This window comes from Fukomys damarensis, unplaced genomic scaffold (assembly GCF_012274545.1).
Source record: "Fukomys damarensis isolate Sample0158 unplaced genomic scaffold, DMR_v1.0_HiC HiC_scaffold_20, whole genome shotgun sequence".
In the NCBI taxonomy this organism is placed as follows: Eukaryota; Metazoa; Chordata; class Mammalia; order Rodentia; family Bathyergidae; genus Fukomys; species Fukomys damarensis.
Window position 1 is genome coordinate 2,629,411 of NW_022900932.1, and position 12,879 is coordinate 2,642,289.

General features: G+C 59.3%; 1 protein-coding gene across 1 annotated transcript in view; it reads right to left on the bottom strand.

Moving 5' to 3' along the window:
- Positions 1 to 8,319: 8,319 nt before the first annotated feature.
- Grm4 (glutamate metabotropic receptor 4) overlaps positions 8,320 to 12,879 on the bottom strand; it is a 59,721-nt gene continuing 55,161 nt past the window's right edge. Inside the window, exon 9 of the mRNA XM_010605300.1 lies at positions 8,320 to 8,851. Coding sequence (XP_010603602.1) covers positions 8,802 to 8,851 — 50 coding nt within the window. The 3' untranslated portion in view covers positions 8,320 to 8,801. The remainder of the gene's footprint in view (positions 8,852 to 12,879) is intronic.

Sequence of the window (12,879 nt, forward strand, 5' to 3'; positions counted from 1 at the left end):
CGAGGAGGGCGGGAAGGCGGCGCCGGCGCGGGGGCGCAGGCCCCTCCCGGAGTTCTCCAGCCGGCAGCGCGCTTTGCATATGCAAATGAGCTCATCCTCCCGCAATTACACAGTAATCACGAGCAAATTACCTTCTTGCTGTTTACTTTCAGCGTTCTTAATTAATCCGGTTATTAGACGATTAATGGAGCTTGTTTGGTGAGAAATTCATAAAGAATGGGGACGGTGTTGCATATTCAGGGAAGCGGGGGAGACAGACGAGGCGCTGCTCAAAAACCGGGGTTCCCCGGCCGCCTCGCAGCCTCTCCTGTCCCCCCACTCCCTGCACATCCGGCCTCCCCGGCTTTCCCACCCAACACGCCTTGTGGTGGCCCCCGCTGTCCTGGTCCCCGAGAAGTGACACCCCTACCCGGGGTCACCGAGGGTGCCCCCCCACACCACCCGCCCTGCTTGAGGGGACACTGAGACCCCAGTTTAGAAATACTTTAACGGAGCCAGTCTGCGCCCCTCCGGCTCAGGCTGGCAGTAGCCTGGCCTTCCTCTCAAAGTCCCCCTCCCCCAGGTCACTTCCGGCCGCAGATCCAGCCTGGAGTCCCTGGTAACCCGACTTTTTCTATTCTGCACTTAACATACTCTTTCCGGCTTTCTGCAATTTCGCTGTGAAGTTTTAAATGTGGGTTTCTCCTTATTTCCTCCACTTAGAATTCTTTATGCCTCCTTCCCAGGATCTGTCTCTTTTTTAAAATCATTTCCAAAAATCCCTAATCAACATATCATTAAATATTACCTCCCCAAATGTCAAGATCTCTGGGATTTCTAGATGAACCCCTAGATGCATCACCTAGCTTTCCCCCTCCATTCCTGTTGGCCTCTCTGTACTACATTGGCCTAAATGATTTCTTCAAATCTATTTTCCAACTCACTAACTATCTCTTCAACTGTATCTAATATGCTGTCTAACTTCCATTGGGCTTTAAATTTCAACATTATTACTTTCATTTCTGAGTCTGTATACTCATTTTCATATTTGCCTGGTTCTCCTGGTAGCATCTTCCCTTCTGGAAGCATTTACAGTATGCTGTTTAAAATAAATAAATAAAGTCTGGGTCTGATGGTTTCAGTATCTTGCCTTGAAGGAGTACATCTGCCACGTGGGATCAGCTGTTTCCTGTGTACTTTATAATTGTGCTTTGGAAGCTTACACTTAGCTCCACCCATGGGAATCCTGTGCAGCGGAAACGCACAGCCTGTCCCACCCCAGAGAACTCATTTTTGTGTCACCTGCCAGGTGGACAGGTGATACCACACACCTGGGGTTAATTCTGCCACTTGGATGGCAAAACTGACCTAAATCCCTGTGGGGCGGCTCGCGCATAAGAAATTAAGTGCTGTTACTGTTTCTTTTGTTTTTTTACCATGGACTAGATCCCCCTCTATCCTTTCACAAGAAACGTAGCAGTTCTTTGTGAGTTCCAGCTTTGGAACTCAGATACAACAACTCCCCACCGCCCCAGGCCCTCGATCTTTCTCCTTCCTCCCTGGGGCTCTAGGGCAGCAGCTCCCCACCCAGACAACCCTGTCCCCCACCAGACTTCTGGCCAGGTCTGGAGACACCGTTGGATGACACACTGGGGGAGGGCGGTGCTGCAGTCCACGGTGCCCGGGACACACACACACACACACACACGGGCACCATTCTTCCCTCCAGGGAAACCCTGCTCATGTCTTTTGGGGCACTCACTAAAACTAATCAGCGAGACACAGAGTGTGGATTTGAGGGACATCCGTCCCCTCTCCACCTGTGGACCGTAAGCTCCGTGAGACGGGGAACATCAGGTCTTTCACTGCTGATCACAATGAGAAAATGCAGAAGGTCTTGCCCTGCTGGCCAATGCTAGGCAGACACAGCACGGAAGCCGCAGGATGGGGCAGTGTCGAGGCAGGGCAGAGACCCATGCTCCTGGGAGGAAGGCCCAGTCAGAGTCTTGGCCCGATGGAGCCCTGCGTCTAAGCAGTAGCAGTGTGGGCGCCAGAAAGAACGTCACCCTTGGCCCAGGGTAGACAAAAGTCAAGACAGGGAACGGGATGGTGGGGAATTGGTAATATGTACTGCAAGTCCAGGTAAACCACTGTTACAGAGACTGAAATGTAATTCCTCGTCTAAGATAGCAGCTGAGTTCTTCCACACATACACTCCCAGAGCTGGGTACTTCTAGGTTACAGTATAGTTCTCTCACCTCTTCAATTTGGCTTTAATCTCTGGGTTCAGAGTGGCTACTTCTGCTCCTGCCATCACATCTGCATTCCAGCCAGAAGAAAGGAGAAAGGGTTGAATGGAAGGCATTCTCATTCCTTTTAAAGATATATCCTAGAAGCACAAGTCTTCACTTTCCTCTTCCAGCAGCAACACCAGCCTGAGTCTAAGCCATCATTGTACCCAACTCTGTTCCCTCAGTGACACTCTGCATCCAATCAAATGCCTCTTCTCTGGCCCTCACCTTTCATCAGGCCCAAAACCCTCCTGACAAGTGTCCCGGTCCCCAGGCCGGAGGGCCCAAGCACAGGGTGGCCCTCCGTATTCACAGCTCCCTCCTTGGGGGAAGGTCGGGGACACCTGGCATAGTCCAGGCCTCCCTCCCCCTGCGCCCCTGCTGGACATGCAGTGAGTCTTGAGAGCGGCTGAGCAGGGGAAGGAAGGGCAGGTAAAGAGGAGCACCTGAGCGACGTCCCAGAGAGCAGGTGCAGGGCCGCCAGGTGAGGATGGGGCTGAACCCGGCCCGGCTGTGCTGTGTGCCCTTGGGCAAGTTACTTAACCCCTCTGAGCCTCAGCGCCTCCATCTGTAAATGAGAACAACAGCTCTTCCCTCACCCAGTTGTAAAGACCGTGTGATATGGTGCATGGAAGACTTAAGAGTCCACGGTACTGACTTAGCTGCTTCGAGGCCAGTGAGAAAGGACAGAAGGATGGTTCCACTTGGGCTGAAATGATGCACGGGGTGTCTCAGTCACTTCCGGCCCCTGTAACATTCCCGCAGATGGCGCCTGACAGACACTCGCAGCCCTGGAGGTGAACCCTGTGGGCAGCCCCCGCCTGTTCCCAGCTGGTCGCCAGTTCCAGATGAAGGTCCAAGACAGGCGCTCAGCTAGGGCTGCGCTGAGGGCCCTGCTCTCCCCGGTGTCCTCAGGCAGCACAGAGCAGAGACAAAAGCAGACGCCGGGGGACTCCGGACAAGGACGCTTGTGCCGCCCAAGAGGACTCAGACCTTTGTGACCCCAGGACTCAACACACGGGACGTGAAGCTTCCAAGGCCAGCAATCCCTGAGAAACGGGCCACGGGGCAAATCTGGCAGTGCCCTGCTGGGGTCCTGCAGGGAGCGCCCGGCCGTGAGCTGTGGGGCCGTGGGCTGTGGGGCCTCGGTGCCAGGAGAGGAGCTGGGCAGAGGAGGCCGGGCTGGAGCCTGGGGAGGCCCAGGTGCCTGGGGACCACAGCTCAGGGTCCCTGAACCATGGACACAATGCTGCTCTCGCTGGTCTCACCCAACAAAGCCACAGAGAAAACCTCCAAGCACCTACCAGTTTCTAGAGACAACTGCATTCTGGACAAAGCTCAAGATTTCTCTGTGCACAGAAATAATCGGCACCCAGTGAGGCAAAACCTGCAATGTCCAACCCCCGCAAAAAAGTCCCCAGGGGTACGAAGGAGAGGAGGGCAGGACCCCTAAGGAGAAGAACACACGGTGAGTTGAAGCCAGGCTGGCAACGACATGGTGGGTACTGGGATGGAGGACAGGCTGTTCTGACCGCTGTGGGGATTGTACTCCACCTGCCAGCACAGTTTTAACTAGACGCTTGGGACGCATGGGACAGACCCAGTCAGATTCTAGGATGAAAGCAACAGGGCCGAGATGTGCGTGTGTGTGTGTGTGTGTGTGTGTGTGTGTGTGCATGTGTGTGTGTGCGCGCGCATGTGTGCACTGCATACGATTAACAGCTATTAACAGCTGATTGGTTAGTGAATTTGAAGACATAACAATAGAAAGGATAGAGAATAAAAAAGTAACGGGCCAGGTGTGGGGGCGCATCCCTGTAACCCCAGCACTTTGGGAGGCTGAAGCAGGAGGATCACTGCAAGTTCAAGGTCAGCCTGAGCTACCACAAAGTGAGACCCTGTCTCAAGAGAGAAAAAGGACAAAATAAACAGAGCATTACTGTGCTGTTGGGACAACTTTGAGGCCTGATATGTGTGCAACAGAAGCCTCCCGAGGAGGGAAGATGAAGGTGAAGACTGAAACATTTTTGAAGAAATAATGGCCCTGATTTTTCTAAATATAATGGAAATAGTAAAGCAGAGATTCAAGAAGTTCAGCAGAATTCAGGTAGAAGAATCATGAAGAAAACCACACTATAATCAAACTGTTTAGAAGCAGTGAGAAAGGAAAAAGCTTAAAAGGGGTCAAGGGAAGCCCAGTGTGGTGGCGCACGCCCGTAGTCCCAGCATTCTGAGAGGCTGAGGCAGGAGGATCCCAAGTTCAACCCCAGCCTGGGCAAGTCAGTGATTTAGCTAGAACCTGTTATGTTCTTTTAAAGCCCCCAGAAGAGATACAGTAGATGCAGAGACAGAGGTAAGGGTGACAGCAAAGATATGGACAGAGAATGCAAGTCAGAGAGGAGATGGTTAAAGGTGAGGGTGGAGGTGGGGAGAGATGTCCCCGCAGGGAGTTGGGAGAGATGTCCCTGTGGTCCCAGACTCTCGAAGGCTGCTTGCTTCTCCTGGAAAGCTGGCTGGGTCGGCAGGGATGCTCCACGGCCCGGCCTGGGGGGCAGGTGACACCCGCCGCCTCAACATGCCACCTCTGGGGTGGCGCAGGACAGGGCACGGGGCCAGGCCCGAGGGGTCCCCAGTGTTTCCGCCCACACCTGGACCAGCTGCCAAGGGCCCAGCCAGGCATGTGCACCGCGCAGGCCCGGGCACTGGTGCGTGAGCAAGGAGAGGAAAGGGACCGGCCTCGGAGGAGCGGGCAGAAAAGAGCACAGAGCCCGAGGAGGGCCCGCTGTGCTACCTGCGCTGGGCTGTCCGGCTCAGACTAACTCCCACCATTTCTCCGCCGGCCCGGAGCTGGCCCGGCTCCCCGCCGCTCCCCTCCCCCACCCCTTGCATCCTCCTCCTCCAATCACAGGCCCACAGGCAGGGCTGGGAAGCCGGAGGAAGGGTCTGATTTGCATACCCGGGCCCCTCCCCCACCTGGGCACCGTTGCCATAGCAACCAGCCCCCAAAGGCTCTTCTCTGCAGTTACCTCCCTCTTTCTGTACTGCTGGAATCTGGCTGCCTGGCTTGGGCTCTGAGAGTCAGAGCTGAAATCTTCATGTTAAGGATAAAGAGACTCAGAGAGGGAAAGCAACTTGTCCAAAGCCACACAGCAAAACTAATGGCAGAGCCTCACCTAAAATCGAGGTCTCCCAGTCCCCACTCTGGAGCACCTGGCCTCTAAGCCCTGGGACTTAGGCATCACCACCTTAGGGAGATCAGGAGGCCCTGTCCCTGCTGCACACCTTGGAGCAGCTGGCATCCACACCATGGCCAGGTGAAGAGGCCTCAGCCCAGAAGCCTGAGGTTTAGCCACGGAAGTGTAGGTACCAAAGCCAGCGGTTGGGAAGCTCTGGGGAAGGTGGGGCTCCTGGGAACCCTGTGGGCAGCCCCGCCTGTTCCCAGCAGGCTCGCCAGTTCCAGAAGAACACCCAAGACAGACCCTCACCATGTAGTTAGAAAAACAAGGGCTGGGAGAGCAGACCCTTCCCCCGCAGTCTGCAGGCCCCTACTTGGGAGTCGAGTTTTATTTAACTTTTGATCGTGGAAGTTTTCCAGCAAGTGCCGAAGTGTAAAGGATCCCTATGCCCAGCTGGAGAACTGTCCACACGGCCATGGTCCACGTCCACGCCGGCTCCTGTCCCAGCCACGGCACTCTCCGATGCTAACGGGGGCCGGCGTTGTGAGGACAGCGGGACAGGGGATGGAAGGGAAGCCACAGGCGCCGGGCGGGAAGGTTGGGGAGACCGCAGAGTGCGCTGGGTCCCGGCCGCTGCTCCAGGGCTCCAGGCCGCGGCAGCGGATGTGCAGGGTTGGACAGCCAAGCCCCACTTCCTGCCCCGGCCCACCTCTCTTTGTTTCCTTTCCCCTCTCTCTTCTCCCCTCACTTGCAATAAAAACATAATTATGGGGCTTTATAAAAAAAAGGCAAATTATGGTGACACGCTTTAATTACCCGCCAAGCGATGGCGGGCTGAATTACACAGGCAGGGCCTCGGAGGTTACCTAAAAATAAAGCAAGAAGCCTCATTAGATGCTAATTGCTGCTTTTGCCAACCGAAGTGAGATTTGGGCTCCGAGTGCCACTCAGGGCTGGGTTGGGGGTGCAAGCCCTGGCAGGCCAGAGTGCCAGGGCCAAGCCCGAGGGCAGCCAGGGCGGGACAGGCCAGCAGCGGGGCAGAGGGGAGCTCGCCGTGCCAGGTGCTTCGGTGTCCCCTTGGGGCTCAGTGGAACTGGGGGTTGGAGGGGGGCCACGAGAGCATCTTTGGCGGGCTCCCTAGGTCCCCTTGGTGGGGCTGAACCTGAGGGGTGCCAGGGTGGCTGGCACAGTGCCCCGTGCCGCTGTCCACACTGCCTCTACCTCCAGGACCCGAGAAGGATGGCTGACATGGGCCACAGGACATTAGAACAGGAAGCAACCCACCTGGCCAGAAGGGACCCGGGCTCCAGCCTGTCTACTGCTTCTGCAGCTGTGTCCCCAAGGTCACAGCATTCCACTGCCCAGTGGCCTGGCAGCTGAGGGGGCTCCTATTCAGGCTGCTAGAGCCCAGTCAGTCTTAAGTGTGAGCACCCAGCAAGCTTGTGAGCCAGACCTGCCTTACGATCCCCACAGTCTGGCCCTCACCTGGCCTGTGTGGCCGCACAGCTGGGCCTCGCCTCAGAAGTGCAGGGTTTGAGAGGGTGCCATGGGGTAGAATTGAGCCCCTCGCAGAGCAGAGGCCCGAGGCCGCCCTGTCTGTCCTGCAGCACCCCAGGGTCCTGAGGACACTAAGCCGTGTGCAGCTCCTAGGTGCTGCCAGGCTTACGGGCGTCGGTTTGGGACCCAGCACTGCCAACCTCGGTTTGGCTCCTCCTCGTCGGAGCACAAGTTCCCTGAGCCAAGGCGGCCTCTCCCTCCGACAGCAGACCGACCCACCCTCCCTGCGGAGCCTCGGCGGGCTGGACGCCAGGCAGTCCGGGCCCACACAGCTCCTCAGCCTCCTCCCGCTGCCAGAGGCCTGGATGCCACCCCTGCCCCTTCCTGGCTGACCCTGCCCTCTCCTGGAAACTGAGGGTCAGACGGGCAGCACCCCACCCTGGGCAAGAAGGTGGCCCCTCCCAGTTCCCTTCAGATGGGGCCCTGGGCAAGTCCTGGGCTGTCACCCCGAGGTTCTGGGCCGGGACTCTGCCTGTCACCTCAAGTGAGGACTAGGCCAGAGGGGGCAGCACCCAGGGGCCCACACCGGTCACCTGGAAGCTCTCCGCCACACCCCGTCCAACAGCCTCTGTCACCAATGGTGGGATCTACACCGGGCCAGGTCTTGGGACCACCGTGCTCCAGCAAGATGAGAGGCAGCCTCTCCGCTCCCCTGCCCCGACTCAGACTTCGCTCAGGACACACTAGATGCCGGGTGCAGCCAGGACACCCCAGGGGTACGGTGGGCTCAGAGGAGCACCAATGCCCGGTCCAGCCACAGCGCCCTGCTGTGGGGGGCCCTGCCTGGCTCTGTTCGGGTCCTTGGCCACCCAGTGCCCCAGCCTGGCCGCCAGCTGTGAGGCAGGAGGGGCGAGGCTGGTGCAGGTGGCTGTGCTGCGTCCTCACTCTGGTGCCCTCACTGTGTCACCTGCTCTGTCTCCCCCAACCCCGCGGGGCTGCCCGGAAGCCAAGCACCTCCCCACCCCCCACCTGCACACAGTGGCAGAGGCAGGTCCCTCCGGGCTGCAGGGCAGGGACAGCATCAGCCTAACTAGGGGGCCAGCAGCCCCTGCCCCAGCCCGGCAGCTGCACCCCACGCTCCTGAGCCCCGCCCTCTCACTGCAGCCCCTCTGGCTTCAGGGTGGCCGCGGTCCCGTGCAGGACCCACAGTGGATGCGGAGCCCAGGTGCAAAACCATGTGTTTATCTTTATTAGAAATGTTCTTGGTATAAAAACGATCATGCGCGACACACGTCATCAATAACCATCACCAGACACCCAGGCACTGAACTCCGTGTGGTCAGCAGGAGGGCAGGCGGCAGGCGGGCATGACACAATTCTCTTTTGTGACATGGAAGAATTTGATGGCCGGTGGATTGAGAAGAAGTGAAGTAGGGGGACTGGAAAGAAAATGTGGGCGAGGCGTGATGTGGGGTCGGGCGAAGGCGGGACAGGGCAGGGGGGGAGCAGAGAGACCGAGGACCCGAACAGATGGACATGCAGCGGAAACAGGTGGGAGAACGGAGGACAGAGATGCAGACGGACGACAAGGCGACCAGCAGGACAGGTGGGAGGGACAGAGGACCAGCGCTGGGCCCACGACAGTGACACGAAGGCTCCTGCAGTGCCTGGAGTTGCCCGGCCCGCGCCGCCTCCACCGCCCGCCCGGCTTGGCCAGGCTTCCCAGCAGGGATGGCCAGGGCTCTGCTGTCCTCAGCACCAAGCCACATCTGTGGGTGCCACGGGCCGGCAGGACGTCAGCTGGGGCCTTGGGCGTGGCTGTGGCTCCTCCTGGTCCCGAGAGGCTCCGGCGGCCGAGTTAGATGGCCTGGTTGGCATAGGTGACATAAGTCTGTTTGGTGGCCAGCACTAGAAGCAGAGAGACCACGAGTCAGGGGCTGCCTGTTGCACGCCTTCTCCCTACGGGCAGGTGCTGGAACCTACCATGGCTCCCTATTACCTGTGCAGACAGCCCAGGCCCCTGGACTCAGCAGCTGACTTTCCCCACCCACCTGGCAGCCCCAGCTGCCCCTCCACCGGCCTCCTACCGCCCTCCACTCCTGGGTCTGGGCCCAGCTCCCCACACAGATGGAGTCCCTCCTCCACCCCTCAGCCGGGCCGGGCTGCTCCCCTGCACTTCCTCACCCCACTTTTGCACACCCTCCCAACCTCCACTCCTCTGCGGCCTCCTCTCCACCCCCATGGAGCCGCAGCCTCCTAACTCCACCACACCCCGAAACGTTCCCTTTGTTTGTGTGACAAATACGTAACCATGAAGGATTATCAAAGGGACGGCTTCCGGAAGTTCAAGCACTCTATTTTGGAGGAGCTCATGCAAGAACATGCATGTGGAACGGTGGCTTAGGAAGGACAGGAACCCAGATGGAGGAAACAGCACGAGGCAGAGGCCTTGCTCAGGTAGAAAGTGAGACACAGGACGGACTTGGCCCTCTGAGTGTCCACCTCTCCGTTTCTCGGAGCCCCCGTCACCCGTTGGTCTTGAGATGACCTCCTCTCTGCCCCCCACCACGTGGGCCCTCGCTCACCCCAACCGGGGCTGGGACGGCACATCCGGGGTCTCCTGTTTCCCTATGGGCCCAGCCCAGTGTCCGTTCCACAGCCAGGTGACATCAGCTCTCACAAGTGTCCCCTGCCCCTGGGGTGCAGACTAGCAGCCCAGTGGGGCCAGAGGCCGGACTCCCCCACTGGACTGATGAGCAACTGAGGCCTTTGGCTTGTGCTGTGCTGCCAGGATGTGGGGGCCTATCATTATGGCCAGTAATCAAGAGTCAACTAGGAGGAAGCTGGGGAGAGGAAAATAATGCTATCTTTTGTCATAAATCTGCCCCAACTTGCTCTTGCAGGTCCCCTCAGTCCAGAAAAGGGGCCGTGTCTATCCCCTGAAGAGGAAACTGGGAACAGCCCTGTGGCAGTCTGCAGGCTGAGCCCACTGTGCTTTCTCCAGTCTCCTCTGGACACTGCACGGCCAAATGAAGGACTACATTTCCCAGCCTCCCTTGCAGCTAAGCGGGGGGCCTCATAGGCTGCCATCTTGCTAATAAAATATGGGCTGGTTGATTCATGCAACCCTCACATCCTGTGATGGAAACAGTGTGCCCCCTGTCCTTCCTGTCCTGAAGCATCAGTCTCAGCACTCTGGACACCCACGGAGCAGAAGGGTGGAAGGAACTTGGGCCCACCCTGCCCTCCGGCCACATGCTCTATGTCAGAGAGAAACAAAAGTCCGGAAGTTCTGTTCTAGGACCTCTTAGTCACTGCAGTATAACCAGAAGCCCTTGAATACAGATAGGCTTCCTGTGTCCCCAGGGTCCTTCATGAGTGGGAGGGACTTGCTGGGGACAAGGGCAGCTAAGGGGCCACCATGCAGGCAGTGGGGAGCTGTGTGGTCCCCAGCGCAGCAAAAACAGACAACAACTGGAGCTGAGTGGAGTGGCTGGGTGGCTTTATGAGGAAGTGAGCTCCCTGTCTGCAGGAGTATTCAAGCAGAGAATGAACAGTCACCAGGCTGGACAGTGGCAGGGAAGTTTCCACTTTCAGCTGCCACCCAAACAGGTACTGACATAAGGAAATGACACCCACAAGAAGAAACAGAACATAGCACGGCACCATGGTTTATTAAAAAAAAAAAAAGAAAGCTCCCATGCCCCTCCAGGGTGCCAGGGGAAGAGGTGGACAGAAGGACCATGGGACAGCACCAGGAGGTGACCTGGCTGGTACACACTTGAGGAAAAGGAGGCGGGGGCCTGGGGGAAGATGTGCTTTGGGCAGAGGGCACAGCAGAGCTTGATCTGGGGGCACAGGGAGGCCTGATCCCGCTGCCCTTGCTGCTGGGCCTCGGTTTACCCACCCGTGACACCAGCGAGTGAACCGGGTGGCCCTCTGCCTAGATTCCTTTCCCGAGGGGCTGCCAACCACCCCCGGTGCTTCCACCCCGTCTAATCCTCAGAGTCAGGAAAGAGACAGAGAGGCTCAGCCATCACCCGCCTGCAGGTCAGTGCCGTGCAAACCAATCCCCAGGGCTCCGTCAGCCCCTGGTGAACTGAGCAAACCGAGCTTCCTGCCACGAAACCTTCTGTGGCTCAGCTCCGAGCAGCAGCAGCTAAGCCCACGGCTTCGGGGAGAGAGGCAGGTCTCATGTACCGGGCCCTGGGAAGTGGGCGAGGGGCAGGCACAGGCACCGGAGAGGAGGTGGCCCCCCTGCCCAACGTCCCCTTCGGTCCCATAGCCCTTTGGGAGCCTCGATTTCACCCTCCAGAAAATGGGAGCAGTGAGCCCCCGAGAGCTGACAGTGGCGCTGAAGGGAACTGGGCCTGAGCCGGGTGACCTGGGCCAGGCCCTGCACCCGAGAACATCCCAGTTCCCGGCACTGGCCCTGGGCGCTGCGGCCCCTCCTCTGTAATGGGGCAACGGTAAAGGCCACGGCCGGTTGAAAACACCCCAAACCCTATCAGCGCAGGGGGTGGATGGACGGGGACGCCCCACCCCAGCCCTGCTGACGCCAGCCTGGGCCTGCTGGTTTCCAGTCACCTGCAGCCCAGATGACAATTAGCTGGGTGGCGGGAGGAACACGCTGACAGCTCCCATTTGTCGCCCTGTGTCTCCACGCCCAATCTGCCTGCCATCGGGCCCCTAAATTATTTATTCTGTTTGTTTAAAGATACGTCGTAGCCTGCCAGTGACAGAGTGAAAAATGTCCTCGCTCCACAGGAGTGACACCTCCCCTCCCGCTCACACCGCCAGTCCGTCCGGCTTTCCCCGGCATTCATCACCAGCGCCTCTGCGGCCCCTGTCACCAAGCTGAGAGACAGTGGGGGCAAGGGCGCCGCTGTCCCTGGCCTCCACCACGGGGCACCCGGCTGTCACCCTCCCCTGCAGGAAGCGGCCACCCCCCAGTCTGCCTCCAGCCTGAGCAGGCGGAGGGGACAGGGTCAGTGTGGGCCACCGGGCTGCCTGGGAAGGCCGCGCCCTCTGCGGTCCTCGGGCACCTCAGTGTCCCCTCCAGGCCCCTGAGGTCCGCTCAGGAGGGCGGCCAGGAGACCGAGAGCAGCGGGCACCCTACGGGGATGCTCTGCCCTCCCTCCTCCACCCACAGGGCCCCGGAAGCCCCGGAAGGAAGCCTGGGTGGCAGAGGAGGGGACGGCCAGAGAGCCAGGGATGGGGACCTCGGGTCCGGGCGCATATGAAGTCAGAGCAGAAGGAAAGACGTCACGGGGCCCAGGCGGGAGACAAGCACCACCAGACCCCGGGGAGGCCCCAGGCTCTCCCTCATCCCAGGGAAAGGGCCAGGCCCCTCCTGCAGCCCGTTTCTCCGGCTGCCGTGGGAAGTGTTCATTCCTGGCCCATCCCCAGCACAGGAGGAGGAGTACAGGGTGGAAACTCTGGGACCGGCCCTTCTCCACCTCCCCCAAAGAAGCCCCCCGGACGTCCGGGAGGGGAGGGGGCAGCGAGGCTGCCATTAAACCAGCTGGGCCCCTTCCAGGCCTAGGGAGGGGGCCGGCCCAGAGGACCCGGGCCCTCCCCGCTGGGAGCAGCTGGGGGCCAGGGCGCCCCCCAGCGGGAGTGGGGAGGAGGAGGCAGCGGGTGGCCGTGCGGTGTGAGGGCAGCTGGCCGTGCCACCTTTCGGCGCTGTGTTCTGGAGGAGTCCCTCGCCTTCCCTAGTCCTTATTTGCACCAAACGCACAGACGGAAATCCTGGGCCTTCAGGCAGGGAGCAGGTCCTGCCCATGGTAAGGGCGGGAGAACAGGGGCCACAAACGCCCAAGACAGGCGCGGCCCTTAGCAGTCACTCCAGCCCAGTAGCAGTTTGCTGCAGAGCCTCATCATTTGTCATTCTGAAGCACAAACGAACCCCCCCCCACCCCCGCACCCCGCATTGC